The 27,839-nt window shown below is 46.3% G+C and overlaps 1 protein-coding gene across 3 annotated transcripts; it reads right to left on the bottom strand.

Moving 5' to 3' along the window:
• dipk2ab (divergent protein kinase domain 2Ab) lies at positions 1–26,718 on the bottom strand. 3 transcript variants are annotated; one of them, XM_047023634.1, is made up of 5 exons: positions 26,238–26,718; positions 19,961–20,037; positions 18,795–19,720; positions 6,520–6,823; positions 1–2,932 (listed from the first exon to the last, which is right to left on the bottom strand). In XM_047023634.1, the coding sequence occupies exons 3-5, from the start codon at positions 19,446–19,448 to the stop codon at positions 2,589–2,591; spliced, it is 1,302 nt and encodes a 433-aa protein (XP_046879590.1). In that variant the 5' UTR covers positions 19,449–19,720; positions 19,961–20,037; positions 26,238–26,718; the 3' UTR covers positions 1–2,588. The 3 variants fall into 3 exon arrangements, with proteins under 3 accessions (XP_046879590.1, XP_046879591.1, XP_046879589.1); XM_047023635.1 differs by lacking the exon at positions 19,961–20,037 and having other exon boundaries at positions 18,795–19,723; XM_047023633.1 differs by lacking the exon at positions 19,961–20,037.
• Positions 26,719–27,839: the final 1,121 nt, after the last annotated feature.

Genomic DNA, 27,839 nt, shown 5'->3' with positions numbered 1-27,839 from the left:
TGGGGAAGTATATATATATATCTTCATATATTTTATTTAAACCCACTAAAAAGTTGTCAATACAACTTTTGAATGAAAGGCACAGTAAAATCAGACAAGGCTGATATAATACTCAAATGAAAAAATTACAGTACAAAAGCGGACAGTTATTTACGCACATACAAATCTCTCCAACTAGTGAACCAGATGGGGAGTGGTGTACTTTGAGACTAGGGAATATAACAGAACACAACAGAAATACCTGATACAACAAAGGAGATAAAAAATTAAAATAAAAATAACTGCCAGTAATACCCAATAACAAATCTTTATTGCTTTTCCCAACAAATAGGGTCTATTTTCAACTCCCCTTGACTTTGCAAAATAGGCAACATCTGTGTTTGCTTCCTTTCTCCTAAATCTTTATTGGGTAAGACGGTTTGTATCGATCTGTAATGATTATCTGTCTATGTTCCTTGAATGGGTTTAGTGCATAGCACTCCATTGTATGCCTTCTGGTCTACAGCACAGAGATGCATGCTATTGGCTAAACGAATATATGGCCATGTGGTAAAAGTTTGAGTTAGATTGCTCGCAATCCATTACCGGATGAGCATATATTGTGATTATGCTTAAATGTATTGGTTTGCCAAGTGTAAAATCAACCCAAATGTGCTAATTTGCTGCAGATTAAAAAACATAGCACACTTAAAGCTTGATTGCCCAAAGTGATGCTGAGCTGTGAGGACATCTTATTTAATATTAAACGAAATATTCCAGATCTGTAAAATGAAAATGCAAGGGCCGGATATCCCCTGCCAGAGAAAGGAAGGGGGGAAAAATAACCCCTATTCATTCAGGATACACACATTCCCTTTTTAAACAGTTGTTAGCAGTAACTGGAAACCCCTATGGGAGAATGAGACAATGTGAGTCATTTATCAATTACAGACAATTAAGAGACTCTGGCACTGCGGAACACTGCAATGGCAATGCGCAACCCAGGCTAGGTCTCAGACAAAGACTTCCTTTCAGTGTGTCCTTTGGAGGAAATCCACTGATGACTGGAAAATGCAATTTCTTCAATCTTATTCAGAGTAATAGTCTATTTGTCCATCCAATTATCTAATCCTCTTCAATTGTTTTACCTTATCATACAATGAATCAATTAGTGACAATCCGTGTTAGCGCAGGATAGCACACAGGCAAAGATGCTCCTTGAAAGTATTGAGACATGGCCCAGATTCATCTTGGCAAAACCTGGAATTAATTTCCCCAAAATATTCACAGAATTTGAAAATAAAATACAAATGAAATACATTGACAACCTAACAAAACATAGGATCAGTTCGATTTGGTGTACATGTTTTGCCAAAGCCAATCTGGATTAAGGAATATTTTGGGAAAGAGGGCTTGGGGTTTAGCTTAATACTTCCAAGGCTGGCCAAAATGTGAGGGCCCTACTGTACTGACATTCCTATTGATTTCCAATGCAGATTGTGTTCACACTGGGGCTCCTTTGGGCATCTCTAGTGTCGCATAACTGGAGGGATGAGAGTCTGCTTTTAGGCACAGGGAAAAGGAGGGGAAGGGGATGGGAAGGTAGGGCAAAATAGGGTAAGGTTCCTTAGAGTAACATATAGCCTCTTTGGTATATGCGCATCTGCATTGTTGGACCACCACAGTCCAATCATCGTTCCTTTTCTGTTATCCTATGTACAACTCTCGCTTGCTCTGTCTCTGGTACTACACTTGTTATCTCTGTCTCTCTCTGTCTCCATCTTTCTTTCTCTAACCTCGTGTATAAAAACACTGATTGCCAGACTCCAGGGGAACTGGAAAATCGAGTGATTGATTAGAGTATCAGGAAGTAGGACTTTTATCGCAGTCAAGGGTTTTTCTCGTTACAGCGTGACACTGTTAGCGTCTCTCTCTCCTTCTCTTTCCATTTCCCTCCTCCCTGCTGCGACTAGACGTTTACAGCTGGCCGACTGCAGCAGATTTCAGCTACCGTCCCTTGCAGCGCCCCCTCAGAAAAAAACACTGCCGGATGCAAATGAGAGCCTTCGACAATCTGACCCCTCAAACAAAATGCACAAGAAATATGGGGCAAAAAAAAAAAGAAACAATCATTTACAAGGTGTAAAGATTCCAATGTCTACAACAAATGTGAATTCCAGAAAGAGACAGACAGGGCCGGCAGACTGATGACTGGTTGAGCAAGCAGAGGCGTGAGGCAGTGAAACCGTCTGAGCTGATGTTTTGGACACCCACGGATACGTTAGCCTAGCCTCGCTTAGTGTCAAAGCTCTGTGAGGAGCTCCTCTGTAACTATACGTACCCCCTCACTCCAAGGGCTACAAACCTGCCTCTAGAGCAGGGATTGTCCTCTTAGTCCTCGTATTCACGTGCAGCCATGAAATCAAAGTCTAGAGCATGTAAACCAGAGGTGAAACAACGAAAACTGTTCTCCTGGTGCAGTTCTCAAACATTGCGGCCGTGCAAATGGGTAGGAATTCCTCCTGATAGGACGGTGGGGGGAGGCAGGGTTCAAATCTCAGTCAAGGGGTCAATGGGTTGAAACTCCAGGCTAACGCTACCTCCGTTCATTACCTAGCGGTAGCCGACGAGCTAGCGGCTAGCTGGGTGAGGTACTCGCGCAGTTCCTTGGCCGCCTGGAAACGGCCGTAGCGCTTTTTGGGGTTGGTGCACTCGTCCAACAGGGCCTCCAGCTGGCCATCTTTGGCTACGTGGGCAGGGGGGTCGTGGAGGAGGCCGCCGGTGGTGCCTCTCCAGGTAGCGTAGCGCGACAGAAGGTTCTGGCACACGGCGTAGTAGTTATGGTCGACGGTGACGCGCGAGCACAGCGATTCCTTGGAGAAGGACAGGCAGGCCTCCTTGTCGCAGTCCTCGAAGCGGCTCTCGTACCACACGTCATAGCTCTCCGGCTTGTCTGCGGAGGTAGAGGGAGGCAATATACAATGGTTTGAACACAGCGAAGAGGAAATATCAGTGTCCTGGTTCAAATCCATTCCTGAAAACACTCAGATGTCATTAACGATCAAACAAACAATACATGATATGTCACCGTGAATGGGCTCTAATACATTTCAATGGTATGTGGTGGGATGATACGAAAAGTGGCCAATTACATCTGGCTGTGTGCGTTTCCTCTCCGAAATAGCAGGTATAGAGGAGTAGTGGAGTAAAAAAAGAGAACAGAGAAAAATAATGTCGATAGATCAAGATGTGGCAACTGTTCTAGCTCCTTGGTCTCAGAGCCAATTACAGGAAATTCCTCTGGATTGGAAGAGCCGATCACGTAACACAATTTACCATTTCATCGAAGAAAGCTATTTAAACGTAGTTTAAGTTAAGTGAAGTCACGTTGGGCACCTTCTATTCTTTAAAACAATTTTTGGTGCATTTTGGTTTAGTTTTTTTTATGTATCAACAAGTTGAGTGTCGGCTCCAACTACCTTGGGGCGTCATTTTGTCAGTGTACGCAAATGCTTTTTTTTAGGTGCCTAAGAAAATGTTAACTTACTACTGCGTATGACTTTGCCTGTCTGAGTGACAGCATCAGCATGTGTGTGTGGCCTAGGGAGGGTTGGTTAGGGGTGGCAAAAAAAAAGTTGGAATGAGGAAAAAGCTGTTGGTGTTGCATTCAAAAAACAGATCGATAGAAACAATTGTGCGCCTGTGGTTGCCTCTGCGTGTGTGTGTGAGAGAGCGTATGAGGGGGGGCCCTGAGGAAGCAAACACATAATCAGTGTATCAGCATTCCTCCGGCCCAGTCAGAACAACTCAATCTAACTTTCACAGCTGCTCCGTCAGCTCTGGGAGCACCCTCCTCCCTCCACTGGTCTCCAAGGTGAACAAGGCCCATCCTGCTCAATCAGTGTTTAAGATGAAGACAGATCTTTCCTCTGCACCCCACACACACACATGCGCACACAATGCTGCGCGCACACACCCACACACACGCGCGCGCTGCACACCTAATTCTGCTCACATAGGCAGGCGCACACAGGCGCGCACGCACACACGCGGCGCAGGGAAGGCAATTAAGGTTTCAGAGTCGTCCATGCATCACATATCAACACTGACTGACAGATGGCATCAGGAGAGTGCCCCATTTTCACAGCACAGTGACTGGCAACAAAATGTGTGCGTGTCTGTCTCATGTCTACTGAGAAATATACATATATATGTGTGTTGGGTAGGGGTCATTATCAAGGACAATGATGAGCATCGCAAGGAAGTGCCTTGAGTTGGAGAAGAGACAGAAGCCGTGTATATATGCATGTGCTCCCATCACACTTCTCCCTAGTTTGTTTCCCTGACCTCAGAGAGAGAGAGAAAAAACCGAAGCCTGAACATTTCCAAAGCAAACCTTGTCATTTCCAATTCAAATATGTGCTGTAAATACTGGATGAAAAGTCTGGATAGTCTCAGTTGAGAAACCAAGGACTCTCTGACTACACTGTCTTCCGCATTCCCGCATTTCTATTGACCACCCAGAGTGGGACTACTGTGTGTGTGAGTGTGTTCCTACCCTCTAGCATATGGGCTAGAGATATGCTTGATAACCATGCCATGAGTGTTCAAACACGACGCAAGTTTGTGCACGTGCTAGCATGTCTCTCCAAGAACAGACAGCGTTAAACCCTCGAGGAGCACTGCATTCATTTAAATGTCTGTATTAGTGGGCCGCTTTTAACTCCACTGTGTGCCCCACTATATTAATATGCAAGAATGGAAGCCGAGAGTGAGTGAGGGGAGAGGGCGAGAGAGAGAGAGAAAGAGAGAGAAAGAGAGAGAGAGAAGCCAGACAACACAACCCCGCATGTTTGATTTGCAAGTCAAATAAACCTCGGTTTAGACTGATGAGATTCACACTTGGGCCCTCCCGCACTTGGTTTCCGTCGCATTTTTCTGATTGTTGTTCAATGAAATCTGCCACACCCATGATTAGTGCTTGTCTGCTCCCCGCTGCCTGGCGTCTGCCACGACGGTGCTGCGACCTCGTATTCATTACGAGGCTCATCCGCCCCCCTCTTCCTGCTCTACGCTGGCGCGGAGTCTCAGCTTCCTGGCTTAAACTCTCAATGGCTGCCGCCGTTAAGCAGCTTGAGAAGGGCAACCGCCAATATAGCGTCGCACAAAGAGAGTCCCTTTTGCCACCTTCCAGGCAGATGCTAAGCTATTGCTAGCGTAGCAAACCGGGGCTTTCCGGCTATTGTGTGAAAATGGCCGATCGAACCACAAACGCGCATACACACAATGGAAATTCAATTCTGTGGGGGGACTTGTGGCGTATGGAAACGTGTTCAGGAACACACGACCGAGGAAAACAAATAAGCTCAGACGCACACCCCTGCCGGTCATTAATCTGCTATTTGCGGGTGACAGACATTGTACTTTGGCCAGCGCTTTATCTTTTTGTGTGTTTGTCACAATATTTCCCCCCTCTGTCTCTGTCTCAGACACACGCAGAGAAGCTCATATCTGTCACAGCACAGTGGCACCTCTCCCCCACCGACACATATGGTTTATCATTTTAATAGGATTTCAACAGGGAGGGGGGACACATCTGTGGCCTTTCCCCTGCCACGGAAGAGCATTCAAAGAAGAGGGAGGCTGGGGTTGGGGAGGGCAGAACCTGGCAACCCGACACCTGTGTTTTAAAGATATGCTGTCCCTCCCTTTATACAGAGCTAGCTCGGCTATCTTTGGATTATCAGTTATGTTTTGAAGTGGGGTGGGGGAGACTGGGGCAAAGTTACTGTAGCCATCTGGAGAAGGATCTGGGCTTTGCGTTGGCGTTGACATGCATCTTTGTCATACAAAAAACCAAAAGGTGCTACGAAACTGTTTTCTTCAGACATATGAGGCCTGGGCCTTTCCTGCTTGCATAAAACCTAGACCACACGCAATGTTAGGTGGCACGCAAAAAGTGAAGAAATAATACATTGGTGACTGCAATAAGGGAGTCAGCTGGCTGAGCGGTTAGGGAATTGGGCTATTAATCAGAGGGTTGCCGGTTCGATGATGTTGTGTTCTTGGGCAAGGCACTTCACCCTACTTGCATCGGGGGAATGTCCCTGTACTTAGAGTAAATTGCGTGTCTGCTAAACGACTAAATGTAAATGAACATGCTGATCCCTGTGTGAGATGTTCACAGTTTAAAGGAGGTGGTCGACTAATGTAGCGTGGCCTGGCTGCGACTCAGCAGAAAAGTCCCTGGCGCTGGTCTGGCAATGGGTGAGAAGCCCGTCAGGGGAGACAGAAGGTTGGGGTAATGACAAGGATGGAAAAAGAGCACAGCAAAACAACTGGGTAGATGCACACACGAAGCGGTTGTCATAGAGACAGGACCGAGGACACAAAACAGGCAGGCAAGTAAGCAAGTGGGCGCACCCCCTCACAAACATACACACACACACACAAAACCACCTTATCACACCCGCACCAATTCCCAACACACACACACACACACCAACCGATACCCCAGTGTGCGTGTGAACAAAAACTCACTCTGTTTGATCAACCTCTTGTCGGCCACCAGAACGTTCTCGGCGTCCACCACGATGACCTTGCCATCCCGGGGCCCCACCGCAAAATTGTCGAAGCTGACGTCCAGCAGGTAGAGGGCGAACTCAAAGTCATTGTTGGTCAGCTGCTCGGCGATGTCCATCAGCTGGCGCGCCAGGTCCACCCTCTTCTCCCAGGGGGCATTGTAGAAGCTCCACAGCTCCTCACCGACGTAGTTGACCGCCACCACGCGCCCGCACGCTCCCAGGTACTTGGCGAAAGGCCAGCCCTCGTCCGACGGGAAACTCTGGAAGGGGAACAAAGAGGGGTTTTTGCTGTTTGAAACCTGAGGTGTGTTTGTGTATGTGTGTGTGTGGGGCAGAGCCTTCCTAAAGGGAAAGGTGCTGGCTGTGGGGAGATTACAAGAGATGAGCAGAGCAAAGGAGAGTGGGAGACACTGTTCTGACTGTCAGATATTGTTAGTTTGCATGTATAGGCGGCACTGGTCGAAAGGATAGGGAGATAAAGAAAATAATTAAGTCTGGAGCTGGAAATTGCCGCAATAAAAATAAACCTGGCTTTTCCCCTTTGCAACGCAACATGCTTGTGAGAGTTGTGGCTAGCTATTGCTATAACAGATTGTGTTTCATAAAGAGTAAGCCAGATCAGCACAATGTCAACAACCCAATAAGCCATTCTCGCGGATGTATACTGGATTATTAGTGTTTGGAGTGGTATGAGTCGATTAGTTCTAAAAGGAATTAGCATGGTAAGGTCATGGTAGTCACTGGTAGGTAAATTAACTGCAGCTAGATGTAATTGGTTTAATGAGTTGTTGCTAGTTTTAACCAACGGATTTCCATGCAATTAAAGTTCACGAGGGAAGACCTCAGGAAGCTGTACAACAACGTAATGTAGCAAGAAGACCTGTTTTGCTATTGCTAATATATCTTTGTACCACATCCTTGAAGGTATTTCAATTTCAACCATAAAAAAATGGTCACTCACTCACTTTCTCTCTCTCTCCCACACACACACACACACACACACGACACAAATGAGGCAAGTGTGAGGCAGCTGTAGTTGGTGAACTGGCCAGGCCTCTAAGGAACGAGCTGTATCTCATTACTCCTCTCCCTCTCCCTCTCCCTGCTCCTCCACCCCAGTCTCTTCCTGTCTCACCAATTCTATCTTCAGACATCCCACTGCAACTCTCCCTCCTTCCCTCAGCCTCTCTTCCCCTTTCTCCCACGCTCAGCCTGTTCCTTGGCCAAACAACTTCAAGCGAGAAAGAGGGTGAAAAAATAAAAACTGATGTTGAAACGAAAAAAAGAATTCCCCTTTTACCCCAGACTTTTGCTGTAAACTAGGCAGTATATTACAGTCATCTCTATGCCACATCTTCCCTTAATGGATGTTCATGTTCCATACATAACTGTGACAGCCTCCAGCCTCCATCTACCTCCGTGTCCCTCTCTTTCAGCCTTAAAAGTTAACAGGGCTAAAGTAAAAGAGTCCCTCGCCTTCCTACCCTTCCTGAAACCGGATAACCCCCGCTGATAAGCGACAAAGATACACCTAGACATGCAGGTGAAGTGTGAACAACAGCGAACGTTGCTTCTCGCCTTACCGCCGTGGAAATCTGATACCCGCTGGCGCTCGTCCTTTTCAATTTGCGTGGATAACACGTTCAAATATGTATGAGGGGGCTTACGCTGTTCAAATTTTCATAAGATACAAATTATTTAAAAACATTACACTTCAAGTGAACCCCCTTCCAGTGTCTCCAAGCAGAATGTCCGCCGCGTACGGAATGAAAAGATGCTGGACGCATGCCATGTTGGATTGTGGGTTTCAGGTAATGGTCGGAGAGAGCGCTTAACGTGTAATTGCTTAGCAAAACGGACGATTAGCTTATCTAGCATTTCTCTGGTTCTCCTATACTCCTTCTTTGTCGGAGGTTAAGTAGTTTTGCTTGCGATACTCAAATCATTTAATCCGTTCCTAAACTAGGATGCATGCATGGCCTACGACAACCATAACTGGTGCTGAAGAGTGACTCAGCAAAACAAGTTAGGCTAGAGTTATATTACACTGTGGAATGGGATGAAACAAGCCGATTAAAAAAAGATCATGCCTTTGAAAATTCCTAGTCAACTGTGCAAACCCATAACATAAAACTGACAAGCTAACCTTTCTATTCAGTTTCCCCCTGTCAAATAGATTAGAATTCCGTCTTTTCCCACACCGCCTGTCATTAAATCTCCATTTAAATCCAATTGTAAAAAACAGGGTGACCTCCCCGTCGGAGATAAGAAGCTAAACGGAACTGAATGAACAGCAGAGGACACAGGCAGGCTGAGTGTAGGCTAGCGATGTCAAGGCAGACTCCCTGAGGTGACTCAATCAATGAGGGGCCAGACAGAGTCTGCTTGCCTAAGTAGCACTCTTTAACTTCCAGCAACTACTCTCCCTACTATTCAGTCCCTCGACAGTTTGTCCGGCCACCGCACTTTGGTGTGTCCCAAATATATGTAGGCTAACCTCCCTCCTTAGACGCTGTTACAAAAGTGTATTTCTGAGTTGAACTTTCTAGGTATTTTCCAAGTCCGATTTTGATCTTGGCGCGCGTGATTAGAACCCAAACTTTGCTTGGCGCGTCTTAAATGTCAGTGACCGACCGTGTGCTTTTCACGCAGTCTTCTCCACACTCCCGATGCATTGACAATGTCGAGTCATTTAACCGTGACTCAATTGGAGAAAAGACATGAAAAATGTGCTGTTGTGTTATTGCCTTTACTGTACGTGACGACAGTGAATTCGACAGGACACGAATCCTCTTAGGAGTATTTGGAGCCAGCCCTAGGTTTTTGTTAAGCAGGATTAGAGACTTTACAGGCTAAATATTTGAAATGGCTTCATACTTCCCTCGGTTCATTTAGGACGATTAATTTTAAACTTGAGATTATGTCGGACATCCCTATTAAGGGCTGGTGCCATAGACCTTTATCTCTTATTACTGTCTGCAAATCTAAAGAGGTTTTGGTGTGCTGACAAAGGTTTGCTTGCCAACCCAATGGCTCAACCTGCTTTGTCAAATACCCCACTCCCTGAAGAAATCGAAGGGGTGGGGAAGGGGAGAAAAACAGAGATACTGTAGACTTCCCCCTTACACACAAACAGTGTGTTAGCAGGCCTCTTACAGAATAACATTGCCTAGCTGTCTGATGTAGGGTGCCTTTTTTCCCCTGTCATGTCTTCATCTTGTCTCTTGGCTTTGGACTGCTTTGGCAACACTGTGTAAAAATGTCATGCCAAGAAAGCTGATGAGTAGCGAGAGAAGTGTACAGATAATGAGCGCTCGTATGTATGTGAGAGAGAAAGATATCCATTCCCTTCTAGTCTCTCTCCGTTCACTCCAGCAAACACGGGGGGATAACAAAGCAGTGACCCGGCTGCTAAACACATCTCTGCTTTGTTGTTAGCTCGCAGGCCAGTTGGAGAGGGAAGGATGGAAGAAAATAGAGTGTGATTGAGAGAGAGAGAGAGAGAGAGTGGTTGAGAGAGGAGGAGAGAAAGAGTGGTTGAGAGAGGAGGGGAGAGAGTGTGGTTGACAGAGGAGGGGAGAGAGAGAGTATGGTTGAGAAAAGAGAGAAAGAGTGGGATTGAGATAGGAGGGGAGAGAGTGTGGTTGAGAGAGGAGGAGAGAAAGAGTGGTTGAGAGAGGAGGGGAGAGAGTGTGGTTGAGAGAGGAGGGGAGAGAGAGTGTGGTTTAGAGAGGAGGAGAGAGACAGTATGGTTGAGAAAAGAGGGGAGAGAAAGAGAGAGAGTGGGATTGAGATAGGAGAGGAGAGAGAGTGGTTGAGAAAAGATGGGAGTGAGGTTGAGAGATGAGGAGAGGGTGACCCCTAAGGCTACTTTCTGACACTTTCATCTATGAGGATGCCTCTGTCGTCACGTCCAACCGCCTGGCCCTATGTCTGTGCCTGTTACGTGGTCCTCAAAAACAGCTGTCACTCCCACTACCATTAACCTGACCAAAACATTACAATATGCTCTTTTTGAACATGGCATAATTTTTAAGTGGGGATGTATCCTCGTAGTCGCTAAAGTTTAATTTCTCTTTACGTGGGCACAAGTCTTTTCACGAGCCTTTCCACACTATCAAATTTTCCCTCAACATATTTAATGGGGGTATTCTGAGAAAAAGAGACTTTACCTCCTTGACAACTACAATATTGTCAAGCAGATAATACTTATTTCTCATTTGGAAGTTCTTTTTTAAAGAAAAGGTAGGCCTCCTGGCCAAACGGAGCTGTTACGAGCTACTGAACAGGATTTGGGGCACCAAACCACTTGAAAAGAACAACACCTACAGTGGGGGTAGATAAATGCCCGGTGCGACCGACCAATCATTTTTCCCTTCGCTCTACTAAGCGGTAACTCTGGTGAAGTCATTAACGTCCGCAATGAGGCGTTGACAAGGTGAAATAAATTGGAAAGCCGAGCCTTATATTACATCCACTGCACTTCGTCACGGAATAGACCTAGAAGAGAGACTGTGGGGCGACGGAGAGCTTCACACTCTTCGGTTGAAACAGTTTGCTCAGTTCTTGAAATCCTCTTCAGATACACATCAGTGTTTGCACAAGTACGTGTGTGTGTGTGTTTGTTTGTGTATTTGCGCGTTTGAGCGTGTCTACAAGTGTGCATATAAGTCTCAGACAACAAGGGTAGTGATGCCTATTCTCAATCTCCTTCAACCTCTGGGGCTGTGGGGTATTCAGAAGTGCTGGGGGAGCACAATTGGCAATGACACGTCCCAGAGACTTTCACTGCTTTTCTGGGTCTGGGAGAATTCCCGGCTCTTGTCAATTGATAAAGAACGTTTCTCCCCTGCTTATGAAATGTATAATGTATCAAGCCCCACTGTCAGAGACATCTGTTAAAATTGCTCACGCATTATGATGCCATGGCACCGAATTGAAATGACACAACCGAGTCATCTATCTGATATCTAGAGAGGAAACATCAAAGAAATGACTATCGCAGGTGATGTGGTTGTAATGACCACATATAGCGGTAAATTGAAAGTCTAATCAATCAATCAATCATACTCTTGATCACCATCCGAGGGTTATGTTCTGTAAACAATAAAGAAACACACACACACACACTTGTGCACGAGCACACACTAACACTTTTGCAAGGACAAACACACACACACACACGCACACACTTGTGCAAGCCAGGACACACACACTTACACACACAGACACACACACACCTCCCCAGTCCCTCCAGAGGGAGGATTTGAGTGGTCTGAAATGAAACAGGGGCCACAGACAAATGGACAGCCTCCAGAGGAAGGGATGAAACGAGTGGAGCGAGAGGCACAGAAACACACACCTGCGTCCTGACATCTGCCGACAAAGGAATGCCCTTCTGCAGGACACCCTCAGAGGAGAGTGTGTGTTGGCCCCTTAAAGTGTCTCTGACTACATCCATCTGTGTGTGTCCCTGTCTGTGTGTGTGTGTGTTTATACGAGCATGTGTAGGACTGGTGTGTACATAATGTGAGTGTTTTCGTGTGGGGAAGACGCATACTTGAAATTGTAGCCGTCCAAGGGCGGAGAAATCCATTCGTGAGGCAAATCAACACAATCAGGAACCACGACACAGCTTGGGAAGCAAGCCTTGAAAGAGACTGATGGTTTCAGCGTCACACACCCACCCACACACATACGATTGCGTTGATGCACGTAAGCACGCACATTAAAAGGTTGAAAGAAGACCAAGACCCCCACATCCCGAAACCACAGCCACTTCCCTCTCATTACACACAATGGGAATTAGCAGTTAGCCGCCAGTACGTTTCATGTGCGCGGCTAGCACTTCCCCGTTAAAAGGTGCCGGCTGGGCGTGACTAAATTCCAAGCATTTTTTAGCCCTCATCAAAAGACTTGGGTTCGACAACAGACGCGTCCAGGCAGGCATGCAAGCAGACAGGTAGGCTGTTCAACAGGAAGCAGCTCATAAGATGGGAGTGCAAAAAGCTGTGATGCGCGCACCCACACACACACACAAATACAAACATCACTGTGCAGCCCAACAAACACTTCATCCGCTAAGCTTTACCCATGCTACGTAGTCTGACGAACCTGCTCAGTTAACCACAAGGCTTGAATCGAAAGAAAGAGAGAGAGAGAGAAAGAAGGAGAGATTGGGAGACAGGCAGAGAGACGGGCAGAGATACAGAGAGATAGACAGAACGTGGAGGAGGGCGAGTACCCCCTGCTTGGCCTCTAAACGCCTGGCCTTTTCTCTCCCGCCTGTTTGTTGACCTTGTGTCTGGAGGGTTCACAACAAAGCCCGTCTGGCATTTTGCAGCCTATTTAAGTTTAAAGGCCCCAGCCAGCCCCCAGCAAGAACTGCAGCCCCCATAGGGGAGAACAGCTAACTCCACTTTTCTGGGAGATTTCACCTCCCCTGTCTCCCTCTCTGTTTCTTTTTTCTTTTACCCTTGTGCCAACCCCCCGCCATACCCCCCAGCGAGACATGACGGAGGAAGTCTCTGTTCCAGACGTGTGACTCAGGAAGTGGCTAGTCTGAGTGCCGTGGTAGGAGAGGCAGAGGGAGGGAGAAGCAGAGAGAGAGGGACAAAGAAAGAGAGACAGAGAGAGGGACAGAGAAAGAGTGCCCTGGTATTTCCATGCCCCTTGCATTCACAGGCTTCCGAGTCAAGGTGCTTGCGGAGACCCAAAGGTATCCGTTTGTGTGCGACGGAGAGTGACGGAGGGATGAGGCGACACACAAACTGAAAAGACGGAGAAAGCCTGTGGACGGTTGACAGGAAGTGATGGTGGGTGAAAAAGCACGAGAAAGGGAGAGAGCGGAGAAAAAGAAACACCACGAGAGACAGAGACTCAGACCTATGATTTCGCTTCCCCACAGTTCCCCTATTGACAGAAATGGGCTACAGAGGAGGAGAGCAGAAAGCAGATGCAGCGCGGCCTCAGAGGAGAGAATGAGAGCAAGATGAGAAATGAGACATGCGGGATGCTGGAGCTCCTTCCCCGAGTTGCACTGGCAGCTACTTGAGACCCGGGGCCGGGCGCCTTTTTAAGCCGCGGTGCACCGGGGCCACCTCATAAATCTCTGTTGTTAGAAGACGGAAGCGGTATTAATTCATCCAAGAGGGTCTTTGGCTCCATGTGGACTCTGCGTAGGTGGCATCGCTGGCCGCCGGGGTAGAGGAGAGGAGTTTGGCCCTGAGACCTGAGAGTTTGTGGGTTTGAGTCCCGGAACCTCTTGATAGGCAGGGGGGGGGGGGGGGGGGGGGGGGTAGCGAGCCTACACTTTGGCATAGGTGCAAGTCGCAAAAAATACAATGCAGATGACGGCACTAAAACAGCTCTTGTCAAAGTGAGAGTTGATGTGAGATTATGGTGTGAACTACACCACTTTTGACGGTACGTCAGCCCGCCGACTGCATATGTTTCATACGTATGCCTGATCCTTCCCCATATTTTCTCTTCCACAAACTAGGTAGAGGACATTGTAAGGCAGACGGGATTTACAGCAGGTCAATGCATGTGATGTGGCTTTGGTCCTTATTGTGGGCTCAGCTAGCCAATCCAGGGGACTACAAAGAAAGGGCTTTATAGGGCTCGGGAAACAGAAGCTAACTGAAATACATGATTGGGTCCTCTTGGGATTGAAGTGCTGTTGAGAGGCATTCTGGGATAGTTGGACACAATGGCGTAAAGGAAGGATGCAAGGGGTGAGGAAGAGAGAAAGAGGGAGGGAAATGGAGGAGGTCGGGGGTGGGGGGGGGGGGCTACTGAAACAGCAGAAAGAGTCACGGGCATTTACCTAACCAAACACAGCTGCCTGGTGTTCTGGCTTTTGGGTGTGTGTGTGTGTCCATGGTGTGTGTGTGCAGAGAGGATTAGGGTGGCGCGAGCAGTCTGGCTTATTCAAAATGGGAAGAAAACACACCACAAGGGCTCTGGCTGGTGCTACCAGCACACACACACACCCATACACACACTCTCTCTTCTCCCACGTCCCCCTCCCCCCTTCTGTTTCCACTAGGGCCTCTAACCAACCAGGGGAGGGCCAGGCCAAAAAAGAAAAAAAAGAAAAGGGGAGACAGGCACCAGATAACATCCTGTCTTATCCTAACAGGATTCAGTCTGAGCACAAAGGCCTCAAAGAATAATGAAAGGGGGTTTGGGAGCACTTGAGGCCGTTTAAGCGGCCGTACACAAGCCCTCTCTCTCGTGGGCCAAGCATGTCTGAAATCCCCCAGGCCACGAGAAACAAAAGATTTTAATCAGAGACCAGCAACTTAAATCGGTGTTTACCAATGGAGCTAGGCCACCGATTAGGCCCGCCCTGCTGCATGCAGATGGACGGGTAGGAGAGGGGGACGACGACGACGTTGGCCTGGGTTTGGAGAGCGAGCGTTCATGTCACTGAGGAAAAAAACAAAACAATCAAGGGCAATCTCCCATTTAGAGATGTGACCTAGAAATCTTGGCGTCTGATCGATGGAGATTTCCATCGATTTGCTATGGGACTGCTTTTTGTAAACGGGTGAAACATTATATTAAATTAAGCAGACGCTCATTAAGTCAGCAAGCTTTTACGAACGCAAACAAGCGAGCCAGTGTGTTTGTTCAAAGCTCGACGAGTGTTTATTTTGAAGTTTGCGTGAGAACAACACAAACGTTCGGGGGGGGGGGGGGGAAGAAATCTACGGAGGATAAACCGGAGATCGTGTCGAGGAGGCGTCGCAAACAGCTTTCCCGGTTCAGTTTTTTTTCCCGCTTTTATTCCACTTTCTCGTCTGCATCTTGATGCCATTCAGCTCATTACAACAACAAGTTCCTTAAGTAGGAAAGTCAGCAAGAAAACACTTCTGCGTAACGCTATCTCGGGTGTCAGGTAAACCTCCTGCGGTTAGGGGGTTCGACCGGGGGAGGGGTATGGTGAGGGAGGCGTTTTGTCTCCAGAGTGCATATTTTCCCTCGTCTGGAAGAGGATGAGCGCACCCTTGACTTGAGTCGACCCCACGGGCCTGTCACGCCCTATTCTTGGCTTGGCTGAGCAAGCGGAGAGAGAGGAGGCACGGGTGGTGGGTGCAGTGGTAGTCACATGCTGCTGGCTAACTAGCCCCAAAACCCGACGGTACGGAAGCAGAAGGGGATAAATCGGGCTAATTTAAGTCTGGGGCCTGACATGACCAGAGGCAGGATAGTCTATTAAACATGACCATCACCTGATGCATGAGTGACTCGGCAAGCCGGGGGAATAACCAACAGACGAAAATGTAATTTCCAAGAAAGTTTCTCTTCAAATGGCGAGTAGGAGGGGAAAAGGGGATGCTTGAACAGCTGTTGTTAGCCAATGAGGAGGAAAGGAGCCCAACAGATGGGGAACGTTATCGAATGTGACAGGGAGCCTTCCCGACACTGGTCTGTATCAATAATTTAAAACCACAAATAATGAGGCTCGTATGGGAAGAGAAACTTTTGCGCAAACGGACACAACAGAACACAAGAGACACTGTCTTTCAGTACAGGTCAGCATTTGAATAACAACCCTGGTAGACAAGACAGAAATTGACTTGTGGGCCCTCCCAATGCCTCACAAGGATTTCCTTGTTTGGCTGCTTTCGTTTTGTCTTTCAAAAAAGCGTTTGTTCCCAAAAGCTAAACAGTATTCTACGTGGGTGGGGGTGGTGGTGAGGGGTAGGGAGTAGAAGTGAGCTTCCATTCCACGGGTGAAGAGAAAACGCATCGTGGGCCAAGCCCAAAACAAAACTGCGGATTGTTTCCACTGACAAAGAGAGTCTGGTTTCTTACACAGACGAAGCAGGCCGATTTACTGCCTGTGGCTTCAAAGACGAAACAGAAGCTGTTTTCTGGTGCTGCTCACAGTGAGCAGTGTACAAGACTATTAGCCACATTGTTCCACTATGAGGCAAATGGAGGGAGAGAGGGAATTGCAAGAGAGAGAGAGAGAGAGAGAGAGAGAGAGAGAGAGAGAGAGAGAGAGAGAGAGAGATAGATAAAGATCGAGGATGACACTGGGAAGTCTATTTCGAAGAAGGGACATCAGTGGAGTGTGCTTAAAGTGAGACAAATGGAAAAGAGAAAACATGCACCGTAGACTGCACATACCGTGGACCACTGTAACGGCCAAAAAAGGCCTACTTTCAACATAATAACTAAGACAAATGACTACATCCAGCAGAAGTAACGTGTTATCAGATTCAACAGTCTAACACTATTTTTTACAATGCCATGAGCCTCAAGCCTGTGTTTGGTCTTCCTGCTGCTTGGAGCAAAATGGAAAGCCTCGCCCTTGCCTCTACTGTGGCTGGAAGACAGGTGGAATCATACAGTAGCGCTGTTCATCTTGTGAGCAATCTCCAAAGACATCATTAATTCTTTACGGTCTAGTGCAGTTAGTTGCTAACCTTCTCTCACATCCGGTCTCCAGGTCTCGTTGCAAATTTTCTCCTGATCATTTTATTCATTTGATTCTGGCCAGGGGAATAGTGCAAGGCACTTAAATACCCTTTTGGTGCATATAAAGCAGATCCTTGACACATTTACAGTAATTTCAGATTCCACTTTACCCACAATCCAATGCGGCTGTCCCTTCACCAGGTCCACTGTTCCTGGACCCAAATGTTCCTGCCTATAGTTCACAAGTTCAGGACCATATCAATTATTCATGAGTCCCTGCAAACACACATTGTGGGTTCAGAAGGAGGGGGAAGGTGTGTGTATGTGCGCCTGTGTCGTTGTGTCATGCAGGTAGCAAGTGTGTCAGCAGAGCAAGGGAGATTATTCACCCAAACCTTTGAACACAGGCATAATGGCATTAGAACGCTGACTGAATTATCTGGTTTGTGGAGCGGAGAAGAGAGGGGGAAGAGAAGAGAAGGACAGAGAGAGAAAGAAAGAGATACGAGAGTAGTAGAGTGAAAGAGAGAGATGGATAGAAAGAGAGAATGAAAGAAAGAGGATGATAAAGACCACACAAGGCTAATCAGATTGTATGGATTGAGTGAACTAAAGGGCTGATCTTGCCTTTTGTCCTCCCAAATGCCTGGAGGTGTTGGGGGCTGTGTGAGGGATTGGAGGTCAGTGAAGATATTGAATGTCTGCATAGGCCCACCCCATTGTTGCTCTGACCTCTCACGAGACACGGTCAATGCCAAATGAAATTGAAATTGATTGTCTGCTGGTAAATCCGACCCGGGAAATGGAGGTGGAAAGTTGGGATATTATATAAATTACCTCCATCTTAGTTGACACCAAAGAGGAGAGAATGACAAGTGATGACATATTGACTCAAGGTCATTGGAAAACACGAAACAACATAAACATGGATTTATGTGTCAATTGATTCACTACTAAGTACCGTTTGTCTGTTGTGACTGCAGCCCCTTCCAGTCTTTACATCTCAAAGTACTCCACTTCTCTTCCTAAACCTATTCAAGGATGTCATGGGCAGGAGACATTGACGCAAAAAACAAAAACACTACAGACTATTCACCACTAAATTATTCACCACTGCCCTAAATACACTGTCACATCCGCAACACGGACAAATTCCTAACTTTGGTGAAAGGCCATTACACTCAAAACCAGTTTTCTACCCGTATGGGACGGGTGTATTCCGATTAAGATGGTACAGGCACTCGGGTAGGGCTTTTAAGATGGATGAAGGCCTTCTATCTGTAGCAGAGGGAGGAACAGACGGCTTCCCACCCTGTAATTTACTGAGGGCTCGGCCAGCCTACTCCCAGGCCTGATCCACTGACAACTCCCATTCTTCTGGAAGCCGTACCGAGGGCACAGGCTTCCACCAAGTCATAAACCCTCACCAGCCTGCCTTCGACGACTGAGGCAAAAGATCAAGGTGCAGATAAGTCCATTCCGAGAAGTTGTTTCCAATCTCTAGCTAAATGGTGTCTGACGAATAAACAGTTTTTAGCTTCCGTGAGTTTCTGCTGAAAGCTCTTATTCAGGGATATTGTGCCAGAGCAGACCAGAAATAAGCTAACCGTGGAAAGTATAAAATGTGGAGAGATGATATGGTTAGAAACCTCACATGCTGATTATAAGCTCCCCCCCCCCAAAAAAGGGAGTTCAATTCTAGTCTCCTGAAAACCTGTAAACCACATCCTATCCACATCCAATCAGTTTGTTGTATCAAAAAGCCAACAGAGAGAGGGTAGCTGTGAGCGTATCTACCTGCAGAACCAGCGGCTCCGGGTTGAAAGCCAGGGTCATGAGCAGCTGCATCCTCTCTGTGTCTTTGAGGTTCTTCAACAAGAAGCTGCCCGAGTCTTTGGTCTCGGCGTAGCGCCTCACCACACGGTCCAGCAGCCTCTGGGAGGGGCAGTGCACCAGGTCCGACCAGCCCTCCACCACATCCGGAGTAAGGAGTCGCACGTCGCCGTTGAGCCGGGCAAACTCAGTCTTGTACATGGCCTGTAGGAGGTCGCATCGCGGCCGGCCCGTGGCCCGTTTGCAGATCTTCTGGTCGATGTCGGCCAGCTCCTGGTTGGAGCCCAGGCGTTTGAGCACCACGCGGCGCGTTCCCTCGCGCGGCTCGCCGTACTGGGCGAAGTACACGTTCTTGACGTTGAAGACGTCCAGGAATCGGAGGCGGCCCCAGGTCTCAAAGGACACCTGGCCGTTCATGAACTTGCGGCACCAGCTGGTGCCGAAGCACGCTGGGCACTTGTTAAGGTTGATGAAGCGCCGGTCGGTGAGCTCGTTCTTCTGGAAGGAGGCAAACAGGCTATGGGTGTTCATGAGCAGGACCACGAACAGCCCCACCACCAACAGGAGCTTCAGACAGCGGTAGAGGCGGCCCAGCTTGAGAGGCAGGAAACGCAGCATGTTTAGGGGAGAGGGTGGGGGGAGGGGAAGGTAATTTAGGGCGAGGGGGGTGGTAGTGTTGAGAGCGGTTGTTGGGGAGGGGGGGAGGCTATAGCCTCACTTCTTTTCCATCATGATGAACTGGGGGGTAGGGGGGAGGGTTGGCGTCTTAGAGGAGCGACTGGCAGGGCCTAGGTTGGCACAGGGGCCCTGTGCCAGGTTCTGGCAAAGGCCTGTGAGTCATGTTCCCCCCTTGGTCTGTCTCTGGAACCCTCGACAAGCAGGCTCCAAATCTGCTGAGAAAAAGGGAGAGAACATTACACCGGGATACAAGGAAAAATATACATTTCACAAGAGTTGAGACATGGAATATGGCCTTTTGCTTCCCAAATAACCTTTGAGAAATACTAATTTTTCCAACTTAACGTCCAGTGGCTGCATACATCTCACATAAAACAAAGAGGTACTTTCTGTGGCACATTAAATTATTTCACAAAGTAGAATTGCTCGGATCGTTTGAGCAAATACATTACTTTGTGAGGAGGAACGATGCTATAAAAATTTGGTACCAGCTCCCTCTTTCTTTAGGAAATAACTTCTGACAGCCCTCCTGCAAAAAAAAATTATGAAAAGGTGAGACGTAAAGTGACAGAAATGTCACTAAAGAGCTGATGACAACTTCCTTTCCTTGTAACCAATACATTTGGCTGATTGTCCACTGAAAGTTCTGTCCATTGGCTATCTCTGTCCCTGTCTGTCCAGTACAGTGTTCATTTTAGGACATCCTCAGATCTCAGACTGAAGTATCAGACTCAAACGAAAAGGCATCAGGTCTCGGACCAAAAGTCGTCAGTCTCAGACGAAATGGCATCAGCTGAAACGGCTTCAAACCAAACGAGATCAGCTGAAACGGTCTCAGAAAAAACTTTGTCGGAAAAAAATATGTCAGAGATAGATGAGGGAGCTGTTGACTAGCTTTCCGAATTAGCTAAAGTAGATATTGTGCCATTGAGCCTCTCAAAAGTTTGCTCCTGGACAATGCTGTCTGACTATTTTTTTTCTGACAAAGTTTTGCCTGTCACTGACAGAGGTTTTTCTGGGGCCAGTTGGTTTGAAGCCGTTTCAGTTGATGCCGTTTCGCCTGAGACTGACGACTTTTGGTCAAAGGCCGTTTTTCCCGAGACCTAATGCTGTTTTTTCTGAAGATGCCTGAGGCTAACCCTCAAAAAAAAAAAAACCTTCTCACTGTCATGGTGCTAAAATCATGGATGCATAGCCCATCTCTGCATATTGGTTCTCTCTTCAATTGGAAGAACCCCAGTGTGCATTATGAGGAAAATCATGCTGAGGAAGTTTAACCTTTGATCAGAGTTGCCTGGTTGGTTTTAATCTTGCTTTGAAGTTGTCTCTTTGAAAATGGCTGGTGTCACTAAAGGGCGACAAAAAAGCTTTTTTTATTTGAGACAGACACAGAGGAAGAGATTCTCCAAAGGCATGGTGTGAATGCATCTGTTACTCTGGTTCACGTAGGGAGTCAGTCAGGCAGAGTCAGGGGAAATGAACGCAACACAGGGGAGGTAGAGAGGGTTTAGCAGAGCAATGCCAGGGCAACACAATGCCCTAACAAAGGCTTTCAACCACCTGGGTTGACTTTAGAGGCATGTTGCACCACCCTGATCTGCTAAGTAGCGCTGAGACTTTACACTTAGAAGTGAGCCAGACAATGGCTTTGACCGTGCAAATTGGCAGTCCTCAATTAGCGCTAATTTCGACATGCCCATTATGGCTGACTGTTGAGGGCCCAGCTGAGGAGTAAAGCTAAACTCGAATCATAATCGCGAGTGTTGACGGTTGCCTTGCGCTCAAAGCTGAAGTGACATGGGGCCCTCTGTGCAGAGCAGCGCTCTATAAATGGTGGAGTGGCTAAAGAACATGACTGAGAGAACAAGATGAGCAGATGTACACACACGTCACAGTTTCACACCTCACTCCTGATGCCAAGAAGAACACCACTGGAATCACTGCATATTAATGGTGGGGGGGATGTGAAAGCTTCACCAAGCTCTGGGCCTGAAGCTCTCCTCTGCAAATGCAAACCGAAACTACTTTCGTAGGGTTACTGGAACCAAACTAACAATTGGAGAAGTGACACAAACTGAGCCTCTTTGCTTTCTGCATGGCCAGTATATTTGCTTACATACCAAGTGGTACCTCATTGGCATTTCTCATTTGCAACTTTCCCAATTTATATTTCATGGACCACATTACATTTCATTGCACAAGCTATTTGGCAAAACTCAAGATTCAGGTGAAAGCACATGAAAACCTTGCCTAAAGCAAAAAGCTCATAAACCAATATTTTGATCATCCATTACACCCTCCCTGCCCCTCCAGAGTAAAATGAAGTAAGAAATACGAAGCAGGACAGGCCAGACAAGTGCATTGCATTCACATTCAACAGGCAGTGGTGGAAAACAGGAAAAGTGTGTGGTGCCAGACTCAAAGGTGTGAGGAAGAAGGGACAACATGATGGCTCTGCAGTCAAAAATGTATACGAGATGCCCATAGGACGTCTTCCTCACAACTATGGCAGGAGTGAACGGAGCCAGATTTTGTTCATATTCTCAGGAGAACACTTGAACATCCCTGGCACGACACAACCTCCATTCGATGAGCCGTTTAGCATCCGACACAGGCAGCACCACGTATCACAGGGTTGACACTGGCCCCGATCAGGGGGCGGGGAGATGTGGGTCGACCTGGGATCTCAGGCTGAGAGAGCAAAACCGTGATCTCCTGCCTTGTCTGAGGAGACGCTACAAATCCACCCCCTGACCCTCTCTGAAACCGACCGCTGAGAGTCAGGGCGGGCTGGAACAAGCCCTGGAACTGCTCCGGCGTCCCCGCAGTAATGAGATGCATTGGCTGAGGCTCCTACAGATTAGCACCCGGCTTGGCTCTAGCTCTTTACCTGCCTGCTCTCAGAGGAACGTGTCAGGCATCAATTACCTAAGGAGGACCACCTGTATGGTGGGCATGATCTTACTAATCACTGGGGCTTACATGGGGAAATTGCTCTATGGTTTTGGTGGAGAGGGGTAGGAGGAGGGGCGGTCAGATCCTTTGAATATCTCAAATGTAGAGTGTGAAGTGCATACGGTCGGTGTGCGCGACTCCTGCTGCTCCGTGACCCTTTGACCTCGGAGCGGATTAGACCTGCTCAAGCTGTCGACGTGTGAATTCAACAGGCCGAGTCACGGTGAGCACCCACAGCGAGCCGCGGGGCCAAGCGACAAAGGAAAACTGAAGCAAAGCTTCTTTCTCGAGTTACACTGCCATAACATCAGCAAAAGAATAGCTGAATTTTGGGGGGAGAAAAAGTCCTGGTTTCTGGTGTTTCTGTTTGGAGTTGTTTGGAGTGTGCACACCATTACTTAGACAGGGTATCATGCAATAAACTAAGTGGGTGTCTCTGGTAAAATAGCCTTCTAGCATTTCGGCATGGACAAGGTTCAGCGCTAGCCCTTGATTACATCCAGACGTAGCTCATTGCGATACAGATGTGCTGGGCCCTAATACAACTGCAGTGAAACTAAAACATGTAATGTTTTTCCTTTGGGCCAACTTAATTCTGCCCACAGGAACGTGTGTTTTAAATTAGGCATCCCAAGGCCTCCGTGCATGTCGGTCCCCTTTAATGCAGGGAAGGGCGCAGGCAGGCATCCCAAACTGTGTGTGTGTGTGGGGGGGGGGGGTTATGAGCCCTCACATTAGTGTGCTCTACTCAGGGAAAGCCCTGTTTGGAGTGAGCGCCAAATTACCACTCATCAGGAAGAGAGGCTGCCAAAAAGTGATGAAGAAAAGTTTCTCCAAGGCACACTCGCACAGTCTGTAAAGTAGTCCGAAGACGAGGAGCCATGATTCTAAGGGGGACAAGGGGGGGAGAGACGGGACGGGACGGGGGGTGTCTCCTTATGCATGGGAGCCGAGTGTCACATTCGGCATGCTCAAAGTTTTGGCAGATGTTAAGAGCCGCAAATCGGCTCATTACTGAGACGGAAAAGACATGGGGCTGTGCGATGGGCCCCACGTTGCTCTGAAAACAAATGACAAAAGAGTGAGACGACAGAGCAGGTGCGAAATGACACCCTGAAGAAGAGGAAAAAAAACAAAAAAAGTATTGTTCAGATGATGATGAAATTATGTGGATGGGGAAAGTGAGCAGAAAAGATAACATTTTTATTCTTTTCTTCAACAACCCTCTGCACCACTCTGATTGTTTAAGTCTGTTGGATCAGATAATACCCAAATCAGTTCTGGGCTACTCCCAAGCTCACTCTATCCCTATCAGTGCCTGAGGCTAACCCTCATTATTATATAATAAGAGTCAAGCCAGAGGTGAACATGCTTGATTAATTTAATTGGTTGTACACACAACCAATTAAATATGTGAAATAGGGAAATATAGTGTAATAGAAAATTAGGACAAAAAGAGAGAAAGGGCAACAGACATACTGCGCAAGAGATAGTGAGACAAAGAACAAAAAATTGTGAGAGAAAGGGGGAGAGAGAGCTACTGAGAGGTACGTCTATAAAATAAACACAAGGACGAGAAGGAAGAGGGAACAGGAATGGAGGGACAGAGGATGGAGAGATCCATCGATTCGCCAGAAGATGCTGAAGCAAACTGTGTTGTCCACGTCTGGATGAGTAGCGTATTCACTGCTGCAGTCATTTTCTGACATCTCACAATGCACAGGGCCCCTCTCTCTCTCTACCCTCCATTGCAGTGAGAGGTTAGAGCTGGAAAGAAGAACTACAGTTGCCAAGGTTATCGACTGGGGAAGTCAATAATGTTTGATCACAAAAACATTCATCCACAGCCAGGATGCCTCCGCAGGACGAAAGCACAGACAATGATGGATGGACACAAACGACAGGAACACACACGCGACTAATGGAAAATTGAGTCCTCCAAATATGAACACCAATTAGCCGCAAACCCAAACGTTCTTCTATTTATCTCAGGCTAGAACCGAATGCTAACAGATTTAATGAGAATGTCAATGCAGCCGTATTTGTTCCAAACTGCGGCAAGTCACTTGAGAAGTCACTTTGAATGTGTGTGTGTGTGTGTGTGTTTGTGTGCGCGTCTGTGTTTTGGGAAGGTTGCTGATACAAAGTGTTTGTTCATATTGGGTCCAACTTTAGACAATGACTACAATTGAGCTAAAAAATATTTGTAAATTAGATAGGAGTTCAGAGCTTATGTCCGCGTCAAGACTACCACAAAATCTGCCATGCAATTGAATTGCAAATTTGGATGAAAACCCCCTCAGCCCAGACACAAGACAGCTTTGGTCTTGTGAATTAAGTGCATAGGAATATATATATAAAAAAAAATCCTGTTTAATCAAGAACTATGTTCAATACCAAGGGTACAATAAAATAATAACCTGAAGTGTAATCAAGCAATGTCCAAACAGAAGGTCTAACCTACACTCTTCCTATGGGTCCTTTTACAGGAACTTGGCTTTGCCCCATGCAGCAAGTTTTAACACTAGCTACTTCTAAAGTTGACTGAGCACATGAATGTATTTTCATAGTTCAGCAGACACTCAACCCTTTACAAGATGCTCCCCACTGTTGGTGTCCTGTAAAGCAGGTATTGTACATTTGTGGTTCATTGAACTGTTAAGACCAATATGAAAACACTTATGAAAATACAATGCTGCGCTTCCAGCTACAAAGCAGAAATTGTAACCCATCTCTGTTTACTTTAAAGTCAACATTGCATAAACTCTCACCATACAAATTGTTGTTACAGCAATCGCACACTGGCCTGAGGTATGCGTACTAGTTGAACATTCTGTTTTTATAGTCGCTTTATGTTTGTCTGTTCTGATCTCTGGTACTGTGTCATGACTGTCAACTGCTCAATGTTTAGTTGATTTTATTATCAATAACTTACAAATATATGTGACCTAGTCAAATTATGGGTATATGTGATGTCAAAAATGTATATCCAACAAACATTAACCTATATAATGAGTACATTCCTTTGACCACTCGAATGTGTGCTCAGTAGTATGTGTTTTGGAAACTTTGGTCTTCTGATTGATGGAAATTTGATCTGTCTGTAAGAGATTAATATTTTTGTGTGTGTGTGGTCTGTGTCAGTGTGTTAGTGAGTGTGTGTGCATGCCACGCACAAACACACACACTGAAAGATTAATCCAAAGATCATATTCATAATATGAGGTCAGCACTGTGGAATCCTATTACTTTGTTTCCAGGGTCTGAAAACTGCAAAGAAATTTGAAACCAATACAAGGTTGTTTTTGTACTGGTCATTTCAAACAAGTTCAGTCCACATATTTCACCTAAAGCTAAAGTTGGCACCAATGGGTAAAAATATATCATTCTACAAATATAGCTGCAAAATATACCTATGCCAATGCAGTTGCCATCAAAAAGCTTCTTGAGTGTAAATGAGAATTAAGGTCGACTATTGTGAACCACAAAATGCCTTGCCGTGTTGAGTAGTTTAATAGTATAGTTGGGGTTTGTGCATAGTTGGTGTTCTCGCTGGTACAGGCAAGCTGCTTGGATGCCCATTTTCTCATATTGAGTTACATAGCCCTAGCCTACACACATTCACCAAGTAGCCTAGATACTATTAACAGAAAATGGCAAAGACAATAACCAAACAGATGGATCCCACATGCCTTTTTGCCGAATTGAAATGATCAATGTTAAAGTCACCGTAAGCTTCGAATAAATACACATAGTAAGAACTGTCAAACAAACCTGTGTGACTTTCTTCACTCCGTTTCCGTGCAATGCTTGGTGCTGACTTGTCTCATTCTTTAAAGTTGCGTCTACTTACGAGGCAAGGGATGGTTACTTTGAATCACAAGCGGCAAAATCAAAAGACAAAAGAAGCGTGTATCCCACAGCACGATTAATATCCCTTATCAAGAAAACTCAAACAAGCTCTCCGATTCAATTCCTAGCTCCTATTCAAACTAGCCAGTTAGCCTAGCTTGTGAAATAAACAGTTGTGATGTCGGCTCTTAACTCTTCATCTACCGGATATTTCCGATTGAATGCTGCGATTATTATAACAAATAAATATATCGATATTGTGCATTGGTATCCATGTACATCCGATAAGGTTCGGGCTCTCCTCGGTTAAAGTAACGGAGCATTATTTTCTCTCGTCTATCAGAAGCTCACTCGTCTTCAACACCACAATGGATTTTCTATTCGGACTTTTTTCCAACATAGAGAGATTAGTGTTTGCGACATCATTGTCGGTTTACGATAATGGTTGCTAGGCAGTTGCTATAAGCTTGACTCGTCTACTCCGCCCCCTACAAATATTAGCCTACTATAGATTGAGCTACCTAGTGGCAGATAATGTTTTGTTGTTTTAAATGCACCTGTATTATATTCTCAAAATAGCATTTACAACGTTTATCTGAACACTGAAAGGCAATTGTTATTTTCTCAATGTGGGTGTAGATGTGAAAGCTCCATTATTCTTACTCTAAAATAAAATGTAAATTTCTCTATGAATGAAGTTAATGAATGTGTTTTTCATGTCTGGTGCCTTTAACCTGCACGTGGCAAAATCTAAATTTGCAAAAGTTTAAAGGTAGCCTTCCATGACAGTTTACAGCTGTATAGGCATGTGGTCATTTATTCCAGAAGGCTCAAACTGGGCCAGAATCAGGAGTGGGCACTGGAAGAATTGGACTGTATCCCAAATGATGAAGGGGGGCCATCTTGCAAAAATAGTAACATCTGTGGAACCAGGGGAATGCAAAGGGAGCTGGCCATGAATATTTAATTGGCTTCTGAGCCTCAAGCAAGTTTGATCCTAGTGCTTTGGAAGAAGATGGCATTAACTTTATAAAACTCATTAATTTGAGATACGCCACATATGGCTGAACAGTCCCGCCTTCATTGTTGTCTCTTCTGTCTTTTCTCCTCTCTTTTCCCAATCCAATTAACAAGTGGGAATTAGATTGGCCTGATAATACTCATTATTTCACCCTATCTGAGCCTACGGGAATTCAGTAGGTTGTGCATACACCTAATGTCTGCAGAGCACTCTTTTAGCAGTATAAATTGACATTTTGAGATAGTAAGAAATGTTAATGGTAAAGACCAAAATTAATTGCAGATTCTAATAGTGACCCATGGCTCACCCATTCGTCCAAATTATAATATGTCTAGTAGGCAACCATCACATGCAACAAATACGTGCTGTACAATGAAAAACACTTAAAAACACACCATTTACACAAATTCATCAAATCTCTGAAAATGCGCTGAATTTGCGCCGTTTATTCCTTTGTATTGACCGCCACCTAATGGTATCGGCGCGAGCTTACACCTGTCGAA

The sequence above is a fragment of the Hypomesus transpacificus genome, chromosome 8 (genome assembly GCF_021917145.1).
Source record: "Hypomesus transpacificus isolate Combined female chromosome 8, fHypTra1, whole genome shotgun sequence".
NCBI classification, from domain to species: Eukaryota; Metazoa; Chordata; class Actinopteri; order Osmeriformes; family Osmeridae; genus Hypomesus; species Hypomesus transpacificus.
Note: the sequence above shows the minus strand (reverse complement) of the source record. Positions and strands in the feature narration are given on the sequence as shown.